Raw genomic sequence first — 19,039 nt, 5'->3', positions numbered from 1 at the left:
TATAAAACATTACCACTAATATTTTGAGAATATTTTGAAGTTGATTAATTTTTCTTTTTGGGAAAGTCAATAACTAGAAGGAAAATAAGTTTACTTGACATCCATAGCTTAGAGTGGGAGTGATTGCATGGTGTTGTACGCAATACAACCAATCTAAAACATGCATGCGCTGTGTGGGGGGAAATTTTGTTTAAAGTTCACTAATATCTTAAGAATATTTTTAACTTGATATATTTTGTTTAGAAATGCCAATATTTTTTTAGAACTAAGAATGTTAATTTTGGTTTTACATCTATATTAGAATATTTTTAATGAAAATAAGGTGCATTTCACCAGGGCCCAATTTTATAGCTGCTTTGAAGCACAATATTGGTACCTCAGCCTTAAACAATTATAGCCAAAATACCATATGTCATGTGCAGTGCAATTAATTGTAACTGGAATCCTACTAATTTCTGCTTTTAAGCAAAAAAAAAAAAAGAAATATTTTGTGTCTGAGCAGAGCTCTATGAAATTAGACCCAGATGTGAAACCAATACACAGAGTCAATCCCCATAAATTTACAAAACTGTCCATTGCATCAGGGGGAAAAAAATCTGAGCATTATCTTTCCTATGGCATTTTAGAAATGTCCAGCCAGAGCTTTCACGAAGGGATCAAGGACATGGGTAAATTGACCTTTCCAGTTTCTATTAAACACTCTTGATGGTGTTGGTGGACAAACCAGATCCAGGGCTTAATTTCATAGAGCTGCTAAGCACAAAAATTTGCTTAGCATGAAATTGCTTCCTCGATAAAAACAGGATTACCAACCAAATTTCCTAGTGATTTCCATGATAAGCAAACAACAGCTGAGTACCAGTAAATAGCAATAGGCAACAAATGGAAATTTGGTTAGTAATCCTGTTTTTATCAAGGAAGAAATTTCATGCTAAGTAAATTTTTGTGCTAATTATAAGCAGCTCTATGAAATTGGACCCAGATATCAATCCAAGGTTACATAAACACATACACCTAGGCACACTTAGGAGGAAGCTGTAAGTCCTGCAGGAGGAACCTGTCCAATTTTCACACTTGCGTCATCCTTTAATCAATTTGATATATCCACTGGTTGTACTATTCTGAGGGCACACAATTAAATTCTTTCAGTGCAAAGGTCGTCGTAGTACAGTCAAGAAATACCATGGGATGTACCAAAGCAACACAAATCAGCAAGATACTTTTGTTTAAAGGCAGTGGACACTATTGGTAATTGTTAAAGACTAGCCTTCACAGTTGGTGTGTCTCAACATATGCATAACATAACAAACATGTGAAAATTTGAGGTCAATCGTTCATCGAAGTTGCGAGATAATAATGAAAGAAAAAACGCCCATGTCACACGAAGTTGTGTGCGTTTAGATGTTTGATTTTGAGACCTCAAGTTCTAAACTTGAGGTCTCGAAATCAAATTCGTGGAAAATTACTTCTTTCTCCAAAACTATAGCACTTCAGATGTTACTCGCAAAAATTTCATGCCATATACATTGCTTGTGACTGGTATTTAGCTGTTGTTAACTTAGCATAACAATTGAGTGGGTCTTGGCCAGTAATCTGATTTTACTAAGCAAGGAATTTTTATGCTTAACCAAAATTTTGTGCTTAAGCAGCTCTATGAAATTGGGCCCATGTCACATACATAATTTGTGACTGGTATCCTGCTCATTTCTACTTTCAAATTAATTTTGCCAGTCTCGTTTTGAAGAACTGAGTTTAAAATGCATGAACACATTTTGCATTCCTTCTAATAATAATGAACCATTTTTGTAGAGCGCATCATCACAATCACAGAGAAGTCCCTATATGCGCTTTGAGATGAAAGAGAAGTAAAAGTTAATAGAGATGTGAAGTAAATACAAAAGCAAAACTTAGTTGATACGGAAAGAAGTACCGAAAGCTATTGCAAAAATAAATGTGTTTTTAACTTTGTCTTAAATAAATTCACTGTTTGAGCTTGTTTTATGGTGTCCGGAAGACTATTCCATAATTCTGCTGCTGCTGCTGCAAAAGCTCCGGCCCCATAAAATTCCAGTGTAGTAACAACAGAATACACATGAAAGTTTGAACCAGTACATTTAATCAGAAACGACAACATGTCAGCTCTAATAACAAGTCAAAACATTTGATGTAATTTTTTTCCCCTTCATCTGAGCATGGAGCTCTGAGTAAGCTTGCTGAAGCTAATTGGCAATTTTCTCCTGTGGGTAATCGGTGAAGCTTTGAAGTTTGTTATCTTAAAACCTTTCTCTAGTAATAGTAAGGGTTTAATTCCGATATGACATTGACCCTAAATTAGACTTGGTTTATCGGCCTACAAGGGTAAAGTGCAGACTTGAGCCAATGTAAACATCTTGAAGGATACACTACAAAAGTACATGCACACTGCGCATGTACAGTTTGATTGGGTTTGTTCCATACCAACTGAAGAAATATTTCAAAAGGAGCCAGTCTTCGAACAAACTCTTTAAAGCCAGAGGACACTTTCGGTAAACATTATCGTCCAAGGCCCACACTTCGTGTATCACAACTTATATATAAATCGTGTATCACAACTTAAATATAAAATAACAAACCTGTGACAATTTAGGCTCAATCGGTCATCGGAGTCGGGAGAAAATAACGGGAAAACCCATCCTTGTTTCAGCACGTTTCGCTGTGTCATAACATGTGTTTACTATAAATCCGTAATTCTCGATGTCGAGAATTGATAATTGTTTTAATGTTTTCTCAAAAAGTAAAGCATTTCATGGATAATTTCAAGAGAAGTCTTTTACCATTACCTTCTGTAAACCCTGTAAGTTAATTGTAAATCTGTTTTTTTTTCTGTTCCGAAAGTGTATAATGGCTTTTAAAGTCAGTGGACACTATTGGTAGTTACTCAAAATAATTCTTCGCATAAAAACTTACTTGGTAACGAGCAATGGAGAGCTATTGATAGTATAAAACATTGTGATAAACAGCTCCCTCTTATTAGTTTTTGAGAAAGAGGTAGTTTCTCATTCAAATATTTAAAAGGCTTCAGGCCTGAAGCCTTTTATTAGGCATCTAAAAGCACACACAACTTTGATTACCAATTGAGTCCAAGTTTTCACAGGTTTGTTACTTAATGCATGTCCTGAGATACCACCAAGTGAAAATACTGGTCTTTCACAGTTACCAAAGGTGTCCATGTGCCTTTAAAACCCATGGGCCATGGGTTCTTTTTTAACCCAACTGCACCCAGGCGACATGAGTGATGCACAATATGTTTTATGATCCATGGCATACTAGGCTCGAACTTGGCAATCAACCAAGGAAAGCTATCACATCCACATGGTATTGGAATAAATTATTCCTTCGGGTCAAAGATTGTCACTTGTTCAAACTGGGACGTGTCCCCTTTAAAGGTAAAGTATATTTGAAAGTTAACATCGTCATCAATCGTCATAGGCTGCAGTCCATTGACGCAACAACCGCCCACTTCTCCTTGGTTGTGTGGTTGCGCAGGAACGATTTTGCCTCAACAAAGTTAACGTCAATCAAAACATTGAGTCTCATGATGGTGACTAGAGCAAGCTAGTCGAAACGTTGAGACCAATTAAAGTGAAGTTAATAACGATCCTCTATATAAACTACAGCAGATTTTGTACCTTCTGCCCAGGTACGGTTAGTAGTTAAAGGCAGTGGACACTATTGGTAATTACTCAAAATAATTATTAGCATAAAACCTTTCTTGGTGACGAGTAAATGAGGAGAGGCTGATGGTATAAAACATTGTGAGAAACAGCTCCCTCTGAAGTGCCATAGTTTTCGAGAAAGAAGTAATTTTCCAAAATTTGATTTTGAGACCTCAGATTTAGAACTTGAGGACTCAAAATCAACCATCTAAACGCACACAACTTCGTGTGACAAGGGTGTTTTCTTCTTTCATTATTATCTCGCAACTTTGATGACCGATTGAGCTCAAATTTTCACAGGTTAGTTATTTTATGCATACATTGAGATACACCAGCTGTGAAGGCTAGTCTTTGACAATTACCAATAGTGTCCACTGCCTTTAAAAAACAGGACAGTTCTTTTCAGAACTTAGAAGTCTCCCGAAACCCATAAATCTACTCCACTGGGCATGCAGTAGAATCTGTGTAGCAAGACAGTTCTCTAAAGAACAAAATATTCCTGGCAAAACAAAAATAAAATCAGACTAAAAGTACATATCTGTAGGCAGAACATCATGCCTACAAGTGCAACAACTTCCCTTACTGGTTGGTTTATAAGGGAGCAATAAACTGGGAAAAAAAATAAAAACCCAATCGAAAAACTCCTTTGTCCGGTTCTTCCAAGAAAATATTGTCCTTGTGGATTTATTACGGAGACTTAACTCTAAGCAAACAAACGTACTCGACAAAAACCGCACACAACAAAAAGTTACAAGAACAACACAACCCTTGCTGCGTGCATAATAAGGGAATTCACTGGTTTGTAAAATAATTACACACATGAAAAGCCCTTGCACTTTGCATTTCTTTACACGCAATGAGCGCTGATCCTTCGTAGCACAAGTACAAACGCTGTCAATCATACCACGCAATAATATTGCAATTTTTTATATGAAGTACATGGTGCTTCATGGTGAAGTGAATAATAAGCTTTTCACTTGAAGTTGGCGTGACGTTGGTGTAACTGTCGCTACACGTTAACATATAACTAAACCCCAAGGCATTTTACCACTGAGAAAATCTGTAGTCTTGGGATATTGCTTCTAGTCCCTCAAAAAGCAAAACCTAAAACTGTTTCCTTTTTGCTATGTCTGCCAATTAATCTCTAATTAAAACAGAAATTTAAGCTTCTCACTTAAAGTTGGCATCAAAGTTTCTGCACGTACACATAAAACCATACCACAGGCATTCCACCGTCCAAAAGAAACCAAAACATACTGTTTCTTTTTTTGCCAATTAGTCTCTCGTTTTTAAAACAACAATTTTAAAACGCTGCATGTAGCCAAAGTGTATCCAGGTTATAAAAACAACTTGGTGTCATGCCACGACCTCATGTATGTCACCCAGTTGTCCCCTAGCCACCTCTCCCCCCCCCCCCAAGGAAAAATGCTCTGTAGTACACTGGAGTACAGCGACTTTCATCATAACACGAGTTGACACTTAAGTGGTGCTAAGGAGGTGTGCTAAGGAAAATAGAGTGGCGCTACAGTAATATGTTTATGAAGTAAGCAAGCACTTGGTGGATATGGGATTTCAAAATTAACAATTTGTGGGCACCAGTCTAATGATTTCAAACATCAGATTAAACGTGGCAGGTTACCATGACATAGTTGTACTTGTTTTTAATTATACCAGTTATCTACTGTTTTATATCGATAATGAATCAATTTAAAACAATTTCTTTTGAGAGCAACCATAATTGGGGGTTGGCAGTATAAATTATAATATGTACTATGTATTCTGCTTTTAAATGTGTTTGTTTTAAAATCCATTCTCCAACAAAATTATGTTCTGTTTTGTTGGCAAATACTAATTTTAATACTAAATACATTTCTATGTACTGTTTAATTCTCACAATTTTTTTTCAACAAGAGCATGGAATAAACATATTGAATTGAATCAAATATGTGTATATTTTTTACCATTTCACTAAAGCTACCCTGTTCATGTACATAGTGCACAAACGACCCTGTCTATCATCATCCACTTCAATGGATGAATTACACTTGGGGCTAAAAGCTGACTGCACTTTTGACTGGTATTGTTACCTTCCCCAGACGCCCTTAAGGGAACTTTTCAAATACTGCTTTCCCCCAATGGAAACAAAATATTGACTTGAAAGCACTAGGCTTTAGTCATTCATTCATTCTTGAATTTAGGAAAACCTTCCCACACAAGTAATATGCCTGTGATTTTTTTTCACAGGACTCCCGAAAGTACTGAGTATACAGTGCCTGAATCAGTGGTAATAACAAAACCAAAATTAATATACATGTATTTGCAATTTGCTGTTTCATAAGAAGGAAAAAGGTGTGCTGTGAGTCAACTGTTTAGACTGAAAATCTTGTGCATATTTCATGAAATTAGGCCCAGGGGTCAACTTCACAAAGACTTAGGACTAGTCTTAGGAGATATTAAAAACTTAAGGCTATTTAGTCCCAAGTTAGGACAAGTAACTCACCCTACCTCGAGATAAGACTAGTCTTAACTCTTTGTGAAATCCACCCCAGGACCCATACACTATTTGTTCCCAAATCTGTTATTACACCGCCACCATCAATTGAATATAGAAACACAACAAACTTTATGAGTTAGAAAGATGGACTTTTTACCAAAGGCCTTTGATGGTGTTTGTTGATGTGTTACACATCATCAGTAACTGACAAGTTGTGAGTCTCGAATATGATTGACAGCTTTGATTGTTGCAGGTAAAAACCACTCATGATTTTGGGGTTCATCACAAAAGGGGAATTCATAAAAAAGTATACGGCATTGCATGGTGAGGGTATCGATATTTGGTTTGCGATAACAACATGTGTGTATCTACTTGGTGGTGTGTTCTTTTGAGAACTTCTTGTCTTGCTTTATAACTTACTACTGTGGAGTAGATTTTTCCGTGACTTTTAATGTTTTTTTTACACGACCAGGGGGCATCGAGGCCTTTGTGAAGTATGCTATTGCTGTACAAGCCATGCGGTCTTGTAGAGCCCCCCCCCCTAAATTCAAGCCCTACACAGGGAATGTTTGAACGTTTGAGTTTTGAATGTTTGGGAGTTATAGGGGTTAAAGTTCATACCATTGAGGGTTGGAGACTTCCATGTTCCTTCTATGTTTCCATCGGCGATAGCCTTGGTGTCTAGTCTGTAGGTGTCTTGAAGTCGTAGCAGCGCTGCACCAGAACCCTTCAGATCCTCATTGGCGGGGAAATAGTCACGATACTGAGAGATATTCACCAAATAATCTGCAAATAAAAAATTCAAAAAATAATAATAATAATAGACCGTTTTTATATAGCGCTTTTCACGCCCGAGGGGTGTCTCAAAGCGCTTCCGACAATATTACCCCTGGTCACTGGGCCTTAAAGCATTCTTTAAACCATCTCAGCTCCCTGGGGAGTATACAGCCTGTGCGCAATATATGCGCTACTCGGCTAAACCAATCACAAGAACCATCTCTGCCCTCACAGGTACCCATTTACTCCTGGGTGGAGAGAAGCAATTATAGTTAAGTGTCTTGCTCAGGGACACAAGTGTCACGACCTGGATTCGAACTCACACTCTGCTGAACAGAAGCATCAGAGCTTGAGTTCGGTGCTCTTATCCACTCGGCCACGACACCCCACAATGGCAATTTCTTAATACCATTAACCATAGTTTCTACCACAGGCCTGTATGCTTTGTTTTTAAAAGGACAAGGGCACCAACATACTTTCTTGTCGGTGAAGGGCACACTATGAGGAAAGAGAAGAGGTTTGGACTGTTCTGGTCAGGCAGCAATAATTATGTGCCGCTCACATTGTTAGAAAAGCAAATAAAGAGATTAGCTGTTTTGCCATAAAACAAGATGAAGATGAATAAACAAAACTGAGACACGACATGTTATATTCACATCAATACACAGTATGCCTTTGACACTTTGCAATGGGGAAAGGCCCGCGACCTACAAAGAAATCATTCTAAGTAAATACAAATTTTTGTTTTCATCTGGGCCGTTATGCAATGGAAGGGCCATCGTGGTCTTAGAATTTGGCACCCCTTCAAAAGTTGTACATAGACTTTAAAAAAAATTCCCTTAGAGAAATTAAAATTGCCTTGCCCTCTCGACAAAGTTGAAAATTCCAGACCAGCCCTTCTTTTTTACAACTTTAAAATTTCTTTTAAACAGATCTTGTTGAGATTGTTGTTCCCATTCTCATTAAGTCCATAACACGACTCAGTAATGTCACAAACGCCTTAGGAAATGTCAAATGCGTCATCAGGGAATCCAAACAACACAGCCCGACCAATCAGCTGTTGAATTGAGACTATTCGTCTAATCAGATTATGCCCTGATGCGTCAAGTTTCATGAACATAAAGCGCACTTTTGGCAAAGTTCCTTGTACAATAACAACTGTATAGACCTTTATAGACCTTTATTGCCAACTGAGATTTGAATACTATGGAAAGGTGTAAATGGATTTTGCAAAAACAGGTACAATAAGTAACAATGTTACACAAATATTACAAATTAAGGATGGGTTTGCTGGAAACAAAGCAACAAATCATGAGATGTATTTTTGTCAATGAAACTTTGCAGTAGTTTCAGTCATCCATGCCAACAAAGGCAGTTTATTTACCAACAGTAGACCATATTGAATATGACGTCACCGTTCAAATATCTGCCCTACACAGATGGCATCTATGCGTGTGTGCGTGCATGCATGTACCGAAGAAATCAAAACCGGGAATGCTGCGTGATGCGTGCTTCATTGATGTATGCGTTTGGACGCGCATACGGTTTGACCTACAAGATGGCGACTTTCATAGCAAAAAGGGGGTTATTCAATACGACCTATGGAAAGGTCCATACATGTATAAACCCCTCCCACCGTCTTATTCCGTAACAGTAATGAATTTTTGGATTGATACGTATGAGGGACCAGATTAAATGGCTAATGTTGTTTCCAGTCATGAAGTACTCCATCAGCCCTAATCCGTTATGTAACGAATCTCTCTGACACCTTGTTTAAAAGTGAGGCATAGTGTTTAATTGGAGACAGGTTATTTTGGCTTCTGAATTTGTCTTGAAAATGGCTGTCTGTGTCAGATTCTCAATGTACAGTCATTACCACTGCAACTGCAAATGACAACGACATGTCCACAAAACTTGCGACTAGGTAGTCGCAACTAGTCGCAAATGAAAGGTCACTTGACCGCAAGATCAGTTGGGTCATTTCTCAAACCTCAACTTGGGCTCCAGCTCCAGGCGCCCTTTGATGTCCAAACCACCACCGCGTGCAACATAAATGCTGCTACAAATAGTATAGGCCTGAAGGCAGAGCCCCGCTTGAACCGCATACACAGCGCGCTGAGCCTATATGCTAGAGACGGAGCCCAAGCTAGGGTTTGAGAAACGGCCCTGCAGGCAATGATGGTTTAAATGCATCCTACATCTTCGGATATAGGAAGAGTTTGGTGAAATTGACAGCTGGACTGACATACCTGTTTTGGGTCGGTCCAATCGGACTGTATTCTCTACTTCAGTCCATTCCCAGATGAATCTCTTGACCAGTAGCAAGGCGTTGACCGGATGGGACAGGTAGTGCTCTGGGTCCTGTATTGCTTCATTATTGGCTTTCTGAAGCTTCTCCGTCAATCTGGAATGAGAAATAAACACATAAAGAATAGGAGTCAGTGAAGGAGTCAAGAATAACAATTCAAGAAATTATACAAGACTGGGCCTATTTTGATCATGGTGCTTACCATCAATCCACGCTTACAGCCCATATAGACACCTGGGACCGATTTCATAAAGCTTAAGAATCAGCAGAAAAAAAGGAGCTTTTAATCAAAATACTTTACTATCCAAAAAATGAGTGGGTCATCCAGTAGCAATGATGTAAACAAAAATGAATATTCACAAAAACAATCAATCAAGATATTTTACCATTTAGAATTCTCTAGATTGAAATTAAGTTCCTAACAACACATGAAAAAGAGCCCTACTCATGGGCCAAGGGCAGGGCAGGGTGTTGGCAGGCATTGTGTCAGGTGTCAAGGAATGTGGAGGAGGGTGCACACAGAGTACATACAAACACTTACATTGTAATAACACATATCATCTATAGTCATTAAAACCTAGAGTGCAAAACACAATCATCTTGTTCTACCATGCAACGCACACAAGACACGATCTCCTCTTTTCCACACCACACATACAAAATGAATTATGAATGATACAGTGCTGCTCAATCAATTTTTCAGAATCTAACTTTTCCCGCAGTCTTGAAAAAAATAGAGAAGAAAAAAAATAAAATTTCTACTCAGTTTTCTAGAGACACAATTTTGCACATTTTAAAACTGTTTCTGCCAGGCATATTAGTTCTTGATGAAGTCCCAAGAAAACATAAATTGGATTAAAAAATGGGTGTGGCACCCTCGGAGATAACAGGAAAGATGAAGATGGCCAAGGAAAGCTCCAATTTGAAACCAACCAGAACAAATTATTTTGAAAAGGTTATGCCAAAGTTTTGATTCAACTTTATATTGAACAATGCATTAACGTGCTTGAATTTTACTTGGATTGGAGCCACAAGGCCAGTGGTTTTTAATTCCAAACCAGAAAGCTCATGACCAGACAAGTTTTTTTATTTTATTATTTATTTTTTATTTTTATGCAAGTCCCCTGACACACAAGGCCTGAAGGCCACTTCAAGGTGTGGCCTACAATTATTTTTTTCCAGAGGCCATTGCCACCTACTCCTAGGGCTGAAACAGGGTTACCCCTTTCACAGTCCATACGAATGTTTTCGTTTTGTAAAATAACTTTTGGAACCCACCACAGAACTAGGAGTCATTTATTAGTGAACATGAGACCAATAACTTGACAATTTCCTCTGAGACAAACCTCTAAGAAACCTGTTCAACAGCATGGTTGATATTCACATAATCTTTACTGTAAGTAAATGGGAGGGGCTAGACATTGTATACATTATGAGCTAGACAGGAAGGGCAATGAAGACAGTTACATTTACAATGCAATAGCAGTTTCATGTATAATGTAAGGTAATGATTTATGACTTGTAGAGTGACTTGAACATACAGACAGTTTCAACATTTCCTTAAAGGGTTTTGACTTTGTAGCTCAAGTTTTTGGCCGTGACATGAATCCATACTCCCTGTAAATTGAAGATGTAGACCTTCATTATGTGATATAATTTACTGTAGAAGTTTCAGCTATAGTCTTTAAGTTTTTGGAATAACAATAATAATAATCACTGAGCAAAAGTTTTCAGGGGTGGATTTCACAAAGGTAGTCCTAACTTAGGACCTAGTCCTAGGCAATGCTAAGAGATAGGACCAGTCCTAAGTTAGGATGAGTTACTGGTCCTTAGGACGAGTTACTGGTCCTAACTTAGGACCAGTCCTATCTCTTAGCATTGGCTAGGACTAGTCCTAAGTTAGGACTACCTTTGTGAAATCCACCCCATACATTGTCGACATGCTAAAATAATTTTTGTCTCATGAGACAAAAGTTACTTTTGTGACATCCTTTTACTCATTTCTAAAACAAAAAAACACTACCTCAGCAAGTAATACTTTTGAAACTTTTGAAAGGGAAGCTTTCTTCAATCGTTATCTCTAAACCAAGTAAGTTGAATGTAAATCTGCGGGACATTGTATTTTGGTGTCATACCAAAAAAGACTTAAACCCTTTTTTTAAAAGTTGAAGTAAAGTTCTGCTCCACTCAACAGTTAAAGGCAGTGGACACTATTGGTTATTACTCAAAATAATTATTAGCACAAAAACCTTTCTTGGTGACGAGTAATGGGGAGAGGTTGATGGTACAAAACATTGTGAGAAACGGCTCCCTCTGAAGTGCCATAGTTTTCGAGAAAGAAGTAATTTTCCACAAATTTGATTTCGAGACCTCAGATTTAGAACTTGAGGTCTCAAAATCAACCATCTAAATGCACACAACTTCGAGTGACAAGGGTATTTTATTCTGTCATTATTATCTCGCAACTTTTAACGGGTTAGTTATTTTATGCATATGTTGAGATACACCAACTGTGAAGGCTAGTCTTTGACAATTACCAATAGTGTCCACTACCTTTAATGATACATATAGCTAGTAGCTACATTGTAGACTATACAGTTCATGCGAAGGTGTCAACCAACATTCTCCATTCTCCATGCTACCCTCTGACATCAGTGAAAGGTTGATGGGTGGGTTTACAAACTGTAGCCTGTACACGTCTCCCGTCTCCCGCATACTCCAAAATTTGGGACCCAAGCCAGTGAGAAACACTTTTAATGAACCATAACATTTTGTCGAAGACCAGAATCAACATTGGGAACTTTCTACACAGTTAATTTTTTTATTCAAACTGTTTTTATTTGGGCCAGCCTTAAGAGAAGATTTATCTTAGTAAATGGCCAAGTAGGCCTACAAATGATTGGACTCGCATGTGGAAAGCTCGGACCAGAATTTCTTTTTACAATACCAGAATCAGCATTAAGAAAAAAAATTCTCCATATCAGTTTAATATTTTACACAATTAACTTTTTTTATATGACCCAGCACTGTTGAGAAGATTTATCTTAATTGGCTAAGTATACATTGATACTCAACAGAATTGAAATATCAGACTAAAAATCAACATATCATACAGACAGTGAGGCATTACTATTCAATTTGAACACGAAGACAGCCAGACTTGTCCAGTCATGAGTATTGGCTTGCAATGACAAAATCACAGGCCTCGCGCCTGCGGTCTATTGTCAAAGTATTGTAACTTTTGAGGGCCATGTATGATGAAGTACACTACATATTGCATTTGATTAAAATCACAGCGTTAAGTTTTAAAGATGCAGCCAAAAATATTCTATAAAAAAAAAGTTTATGAAAGGACTGAAAAGGAAACTCGGCTCCCAGCTATTCATTCTTTAGACATAGATGAAATTGTTTTAAGTCCGCTTGGTTGACCACTAACGGTTTGTCACAAAAGGACAGCCATACAGCTGGACGCCAACAGCTTTTCCCAATGCCTCTTTGAAGGTCATAAAACAAATGAAAACCAATCAACTTGACCAATGTGTGGAAACACATCCTTGATCAGGAGACTAGATGGTTGGTAACTAAACAGCTCAGTTGAGGAATGCAGGCCTACCTTGTGGAACTTCATTATAAAACAGTGGCTCATGATAAAAAAAAACGACCCAAAACCAATATTTGCAACTTAGTAACAATTTACTGTTATTTAAAGGTAGGGTCATTGTTTGGTGTTTGCCTAGCTATATTTGTAAGAAAAATTATCAAGAAAGATTAAAAAACATTTTCAGTTGAATCTCTTCCTCCATGGTTGAACACAAAGTTGATCTACTTTTTGTGAAAACAGGAAAAGACCTGTCATTGTATTTCCGTCAAGAACATTAAATCCATCCCTGTTCAAAAGATGACAGTGGGTAGCAACATTTGTGCCTGCATGGCTGACAAGACAAACAAATTGAGCAAACTGTGACAAACTGTGACAACTGTATGACGAATCTTGCGAAAGATAAACTGTCCGACAAATCTTGCAAAAGATGATCAGCAAAAGTGATGATACAACAAACTTGCATTTTCTTTAAAATGAAATAACAACTGGTGAAACGGTTGCACTGATTACTTGGGAGTCTTTCAGTAAAGTAAGTTATTTTGAAGATTTTGGATCATCTTTTTCTTCATGCCTGCAAATAACAACAATGTACCTTTAAAGGTATATTTTATGTCCTTCTACCCTAGATGCATTTTTAGTCCCAATTATCATCATACTATAGTCAATACACTCAAGAAAAATGGCAAAACTTTGCAACCAAAAGTTAAAATGTGAATTTGCTGCGTATAGATTCCACAAGTTGCTCCAACACAAGAGTTGAATTATTTTCCAGCTGTTTTAACCAGAATCTCCCACTGACTGCTGAACTATGCACAACTGAAGCCTACAGGAAATTACTAAGGCCACACAGGGTCAGCAATAATTCCACCCTGACTTGTAGTACGTGACAGCCTGGCGTCTAGACTACAACACTGCATTGTTCTCAACTTCTCAGTGTAAAAAAGTTTGATGGCCTGACATTGGGTGAGGACCAGACTACTGAATTGCCTACGTGGGTTTCTTGACATGACCACTATATATACTTCAATACCCTTGCTTGCCACGTGTACAAATGCAAGAGAGGTATCCCAGTAAGTAGGTTGAACTCCTCTCACAGTAAAACAAAAGTTATGTGATTTGAGGCATTGCATGGTGAGGTATCAATATATAGGCCTATTTGGTTTGCGGTAACACCATGTGTGTCTACTTGCCAGGTAGATTTTGCTCTTAAGAGAACTGTCTTGCTTCTGACTACCGCAAAGTAGATTTTCAGAATTCAGCCTAAGACTTCTCAATTCTGAAAAGAACTTCTACTTAAAATGTCTCAGAAGCTACTCAAAATTCAGGGCTCGAACTTTACACTGGACTGCTGGCCCAAGATCGATTATTTTACCGTCGGGCCAGTAAACTCATGACTAGACTAGTATCAAATCTTTGTGTCTTTGCTTTAAATGTTGACTTCCACTCTAATAAATATCTTTGAGTTCTTTAGAATAGGCCTACTCAAGAAAAATCTTCCCCTTCCATGCCCTTGTGCATTTCAAAATACAAACTTTTTCTTTGTACCAGTATTTGTTTATTTCCATTTCAATTCTGGTCAATTGTCCAAATAATTCTGGTCTAGTCAACATTTTGAGCTTTGAGCTCTTTGCAGGCACTGGTGTAGGCCTACTCTAGTCCTTGGCAAACAGTAGGACCATTTCATCTTAGTACAAGGGCAGACGTACACATCGTAAGCTGTAGAAGACTTTTGAGATTTTTCAGATTTTCCCCATGGGCAAGCCCAAATTCAGATTTTCTGCCTCATTAGCTCCATGAAATTGGGTCAGAGCCCAATTTCCTAAATTTTCTTTAAAAGCAGGAACAAATTCTCAGCAAACTTAGTGGTTTTTCGTCTCTTAACCTGCTTCTTGTAAGCAAGATCTTTCTGTACTTAGAAAATTTATTTGCTCACAGGCTTTGCGGATTAAGGCCCAGGCTAACCGAAAGAAACCAAGACACAATGTGTAAAGCTGGCTTTATCATTCTTGTATTAGGCTACGTATTTATTTTTGTCTAATTGTTGTTCCTTGTAAAATTTCTGTTGAGATTGTCAATTGAAAACAGACGGACGAATAAACAAATAAACAAACAAACAAACAAATCCAAAGAATTAATGTTCCGACTTAGAAACTGAACAATGTGACCGGATATAGTGCATAGCATGGGGGAATTGTTTTGATTTGTGTGCAGCTAGGAGAATTTATTGACCTTAATTCCGAATTCCTGGACCATCCCCCTTGATGGTCCTGTTACAAATGGAGCATAATTTAATTTGTCCTTGGAGCTAGATTGAGCAATGAGATACTACATGTATGCCAAGGGTATGTTTATCTCTGTGCAAAAACCCACTGTGTCTCGGTAAAATTATCAAGAACCAGGCCTCCTTGGGATTAAACCACTAGTTGAAAACCTCTTCACCACACATTGATTCCCTTATTAAATTGTCTATGCCATGTAAAAAGTTGAATGGTTATTTCAATGACAGAGTACAGCTGTTTGTGTGCATATTGGTTTGCACTAACACCATGTGTATACAACTTTACTGGGTAAATTCCTTGAGAACTTGTCTTGTTATTTTTTCTACTGCCACGGAGCAGATAATTTCAATGTTTAACGATTGATTACACCACACTTCCCATTATTAGTTCCTTTATTTATTCGCTTGTTGTAGGCCTACTGTTTGATGTAAATTGCTGTCGATCATACCCTATAGTGTTAACAATATGCGGTTTTCGTTTACAGTCAAGTTTGCCCTAATAATGTACAAGTTAAATTAATTATAAGCTTACTTGTAACTGTAAACATGTTAACAGATGTTAAATTTGCATCGGGGATAAAGAATATTAATTTTTTGTTTTTTACCCATATACACCGATGTGTGTGGCACTGTATACTCAGTACTTTCCCCCGAGTCCTATGAAAAAAATCACAGGCATTTTACTCGGGTGGAACATTTAAACATGTTGTTATTGAATCTGTTGCAAACAACTGTTTGAAATTGTCCTTATAAAATACAAATTGTATTGAATATGGTGAATTCACTATCACTAAGGATGACAACATAACAGTGACTTGAATTGATTTGAATACGAGTGCTCTATAAATGCCTACTCATTATTTATATATCTATTACTCCAAATATCTGATTACTTACTCTTTGATCCTGTCTAGTTTGAGCTCCTCATTCTTGATGTATTCCCTGAGGGCATCCAGCATGCTGTTCTCTGTGTAGATGACATGTTCTAGATCCACTAATGATGTGAATACTTCTGCATGGACCGTTGCTATCAGGCCAACGAGACCGATGACGACCAAGAGCTGCATTGTCTTCAGACCACGCTACTCCTGTGCACCAAGAAATCAAGATGTTAGACGAGGTTTGCAGTTAGCATTAAGTGTAAATCTCGTCTGAGTAGCGTTACAACTCAACGTTTTGATCAGCATGATCTGACAGTCTTCACGAGAATAAGCCTTTTTGAGATATGGCGGACACAATGCTACATCACTATGGTTTGGGTAAACAATTTGTAATAGACCCAAACCAAACAGTACACTCCTATCACGTCCGCCATACCTCAAAAAGGCTTATTGCTGTTGCTAGATGCTGCATTGAAAACGTCAAGTTGGGCAATTTTACAAAACTCAATATAATTGTTGTCATTTCCATATTTGGGGTTGAACAAAGAACATTTTTTAAAGAGCAAGACTAGACTTGAATCTGCGACCTCCAGACAAATGTACAAACGATTTACCAACTGAGCTGCCTACATGACCTAATATTGGTAGTGTTCCTATTTTGCCAATATGGTTGTTCAGTCAGGGTGCTAGTCAGAAGCCATTCGATCTATGAATGCCTATATTGCCAGAGGCGAGAGGGATCAACAAACAAATGAGTCTGTTTTCAGCATGTATCACGCCTTATCATGCCCAAGCATCCAATATTACATGTATTACTTCACACAAATTTCCTCTCCCATAGTTATGCAACAATAAGGAGGTAAAACATGTACTTAAATGTGCATTTCGTGTCTACCATTCAACCATGATATAAACAAGGTGCTAATTCGTATCACCATCAAATGACTTTGCTGACAGATTATCACACTAATCAAATATCACGATCATGCAAGAACCCAAAACCACAAGCTCTGCTCATAAGCCAAGGGTGAAATAACAAACATTTTTATCCTCAGGCTGATTTTACTGAAAAACAGCAAACTAAATAGCAAAGCATGGTAGGTGAATGAGAACACTATACAAAGCTCTGTACTTCCCTACGTTTTACTGCTTGACAATGTATGCATTGAGAAAATACTGCATATTTTTAAGATGCGGAAGGTACATTTAATACTAGTCCTATTTAATACTATCTATCAGGAACATTTTAGAGGAGAGCCGCTCTACATAGGCAGGAAAATCTGTATTTCTTTTAGGCAATCCTGCAGGCTCAAGCCGTTTCTTTTTCCTTCCTGTATTTAAATTGTTCATTGCTGTATTTTAAAATGTTTTTACCTATAAATCAATGGCGCATTATTGTACTTTTTATCTACCTGACTATATTATGAGCTTCAATGTCAAAGAAAACTGAAGCTTTCGCACACTCACTATATTTACCTCAAATTTATGCAAAGTGTATGTTAGTTTATTTCCAAACTCCAGGTACTACAGGAATGGTGCAATTCTTACAAACACCATTTGGAGTCTTTCTTCAAATAAAGAAATACGTGTACTGTATGTGTTTCAACCCATGCTGATAAATTTATACATCTGGGTTTGGTCATGGTTCAAGGTTCAAGAAAGCTGGATACAAACATCAATATATGGGAGATGCGCCAACACCCCCCCCCCCCCCCAATTCCTTAGCCCTGTTTTAGTTACATTCCTGAATTGGGGTGTGATAAAAAGTAACCATTCATGAGTCCCCACTCCCAGTTCCTGTGGTGCTAAAATAAAATTTTAAAAATGGCATACAGGACAGTTTTACTGGGTACACATTTGAGGGTGTTAGATGCTGCGATCATTGCCCTATTCTAACAGCTGAAAATAAACTGAAAATAAACAACATAAAAAAAACTTTTTAGTTGTTAGGATGGGTCCTACTAAAAGCCGACAACAAGCCGAAAACGCCGACAACAAGTCCAGAGCGCCGCCAACACGCCGCCAACAAGTTCGTAACCCTTGATACTGATCAGATGATGTCTTGATGACGACCTCTCAGTCTCATCTCAGTCTCAGCTCAGCTCAGGAACACAGACAGTAGTCTTACAGCCGTTTCAGACAGGCGCGCCAGAGTCGCACCAAACCAAATAGATTTGGAATGACTTCAGGCCAACCCAAATAAATGTTGGTTTCGGACATGCAAAATTAACATTAACATTTCTCAACTCATGACAAGATCGACGTCTAAAATCAATGCACACAGAGTCAATCCAAAAGGCTCAGTCGATCTTTCAACTTCTAGTTCTAGTGTAGTAGATAGCACATTCAGTCGCTCCTAACTAAATGTTTCAAGCGTCGAACTGTTCATGACTCAGTCATGTACTTTTATTTTATTTAGTTTGATTTAAACTTAATTCAGAATTTGGTTCTGCGCGACTCTTGGTGCACCTGTCCGAGGGTGTTATTTTACTTTTCAGAAAAGCAGAACTGATGTCTTGAAAATTGAAGAAAACATATTTTCTTTGGCCTTTTACTCTAATTCTTCTACCTCCATTTTGATACATCATGCATGAATGATGACTGCACTGTGCTGTCTGAATGATGATGATCATTGTTTTTGGGTTAGCCCTGGTAGTTGTTGGGTCAGTTCTGAGAATTAGAAAAAGAAGGAGCATGCAACTTTACTGAAGAACTTGACCCAAAACTGGTAAATGCTTACCTGCTTGTTGACAGTAATCAATCCAACGACAAAGTTGTCCAAAATATTTAGGCACAATGTCTTAACTTTCTCCACCCACACACACAGTATTTACTATTCCGAAGTTCGGCTCACTCTCGGTGACTGCTCTGCCGCAGCGTGTGTACGTTTGAAATGTGTGTGTGTGGACGTGTCGACGAGAATTTTCTGTCTAAAACGTTGACCTTCGATTCAGGAGCTGTCATAAATTCTTTAGGAAAGGGAACACAATACAGTCAAGATGCCA

General features: G+C 37.9%; 1 protein-coding gene across 2 annotated transcripts in view; it reads right to left on the bottom strand.

The window, feature by feature from the left end:
* LOC139952790 (prolyl 4-hydroxylase subunit alpha-1-like) overlaps positions 1 to 19,003 on the bottom strand; it is a 35,331-nt gene extending 16,328 nt beyond the window's left edge. Inside the window, exons 1-4 of one of the 2 annotated variants that reach the window (XM_071952007.1) lie at positions 18,775 to 19,003; positions 16,051 to 16,241; positions 9,216 to 9,370; positions 6,811 to 6,975 (exon numbers count right to left, since the gene is read on the bottom strand). In XM_071952007.1, coding sequence (XP_071808108.1) covers positions 6,811 to 6,975; positions 9,216 to 9,370; positions 16,051 to 16,220 — 490 coding nt within the window. In that variant the 5' untranslated portion in view covers positions 16,221 to 16,241; positions 18,775 to 19,003. The remainder of the gene's footprint in view (positions 1 to 6,810; positions 6,976 to 9,215; positions 9,371 to 16,050; positions 16,242 to 18,774) is intronic. The other variant, XM_071952005.1, reaches the window with a different exon arrangement.
* Between the last annotated feature and the right edge of the window lie 36 nt (positions 19,004 to 19,039).

Source organism: Asterias amurensis, chromosome 21, assembly GCF_032118995.1.
Source record: "Asterias amurensis chromosome 21, ASM3211899v1".
Classification (NCBI taxonomy): domain Eukaryota; kingdom Metazoa; phylum Echinodermata; class Asteroidea; order Forcipulatida; family Asteriidae; genus Asterias; species Asterias amurensis.
This window is presented reverse-complemented; position numbering and strand designations above follow the sequence as displayed.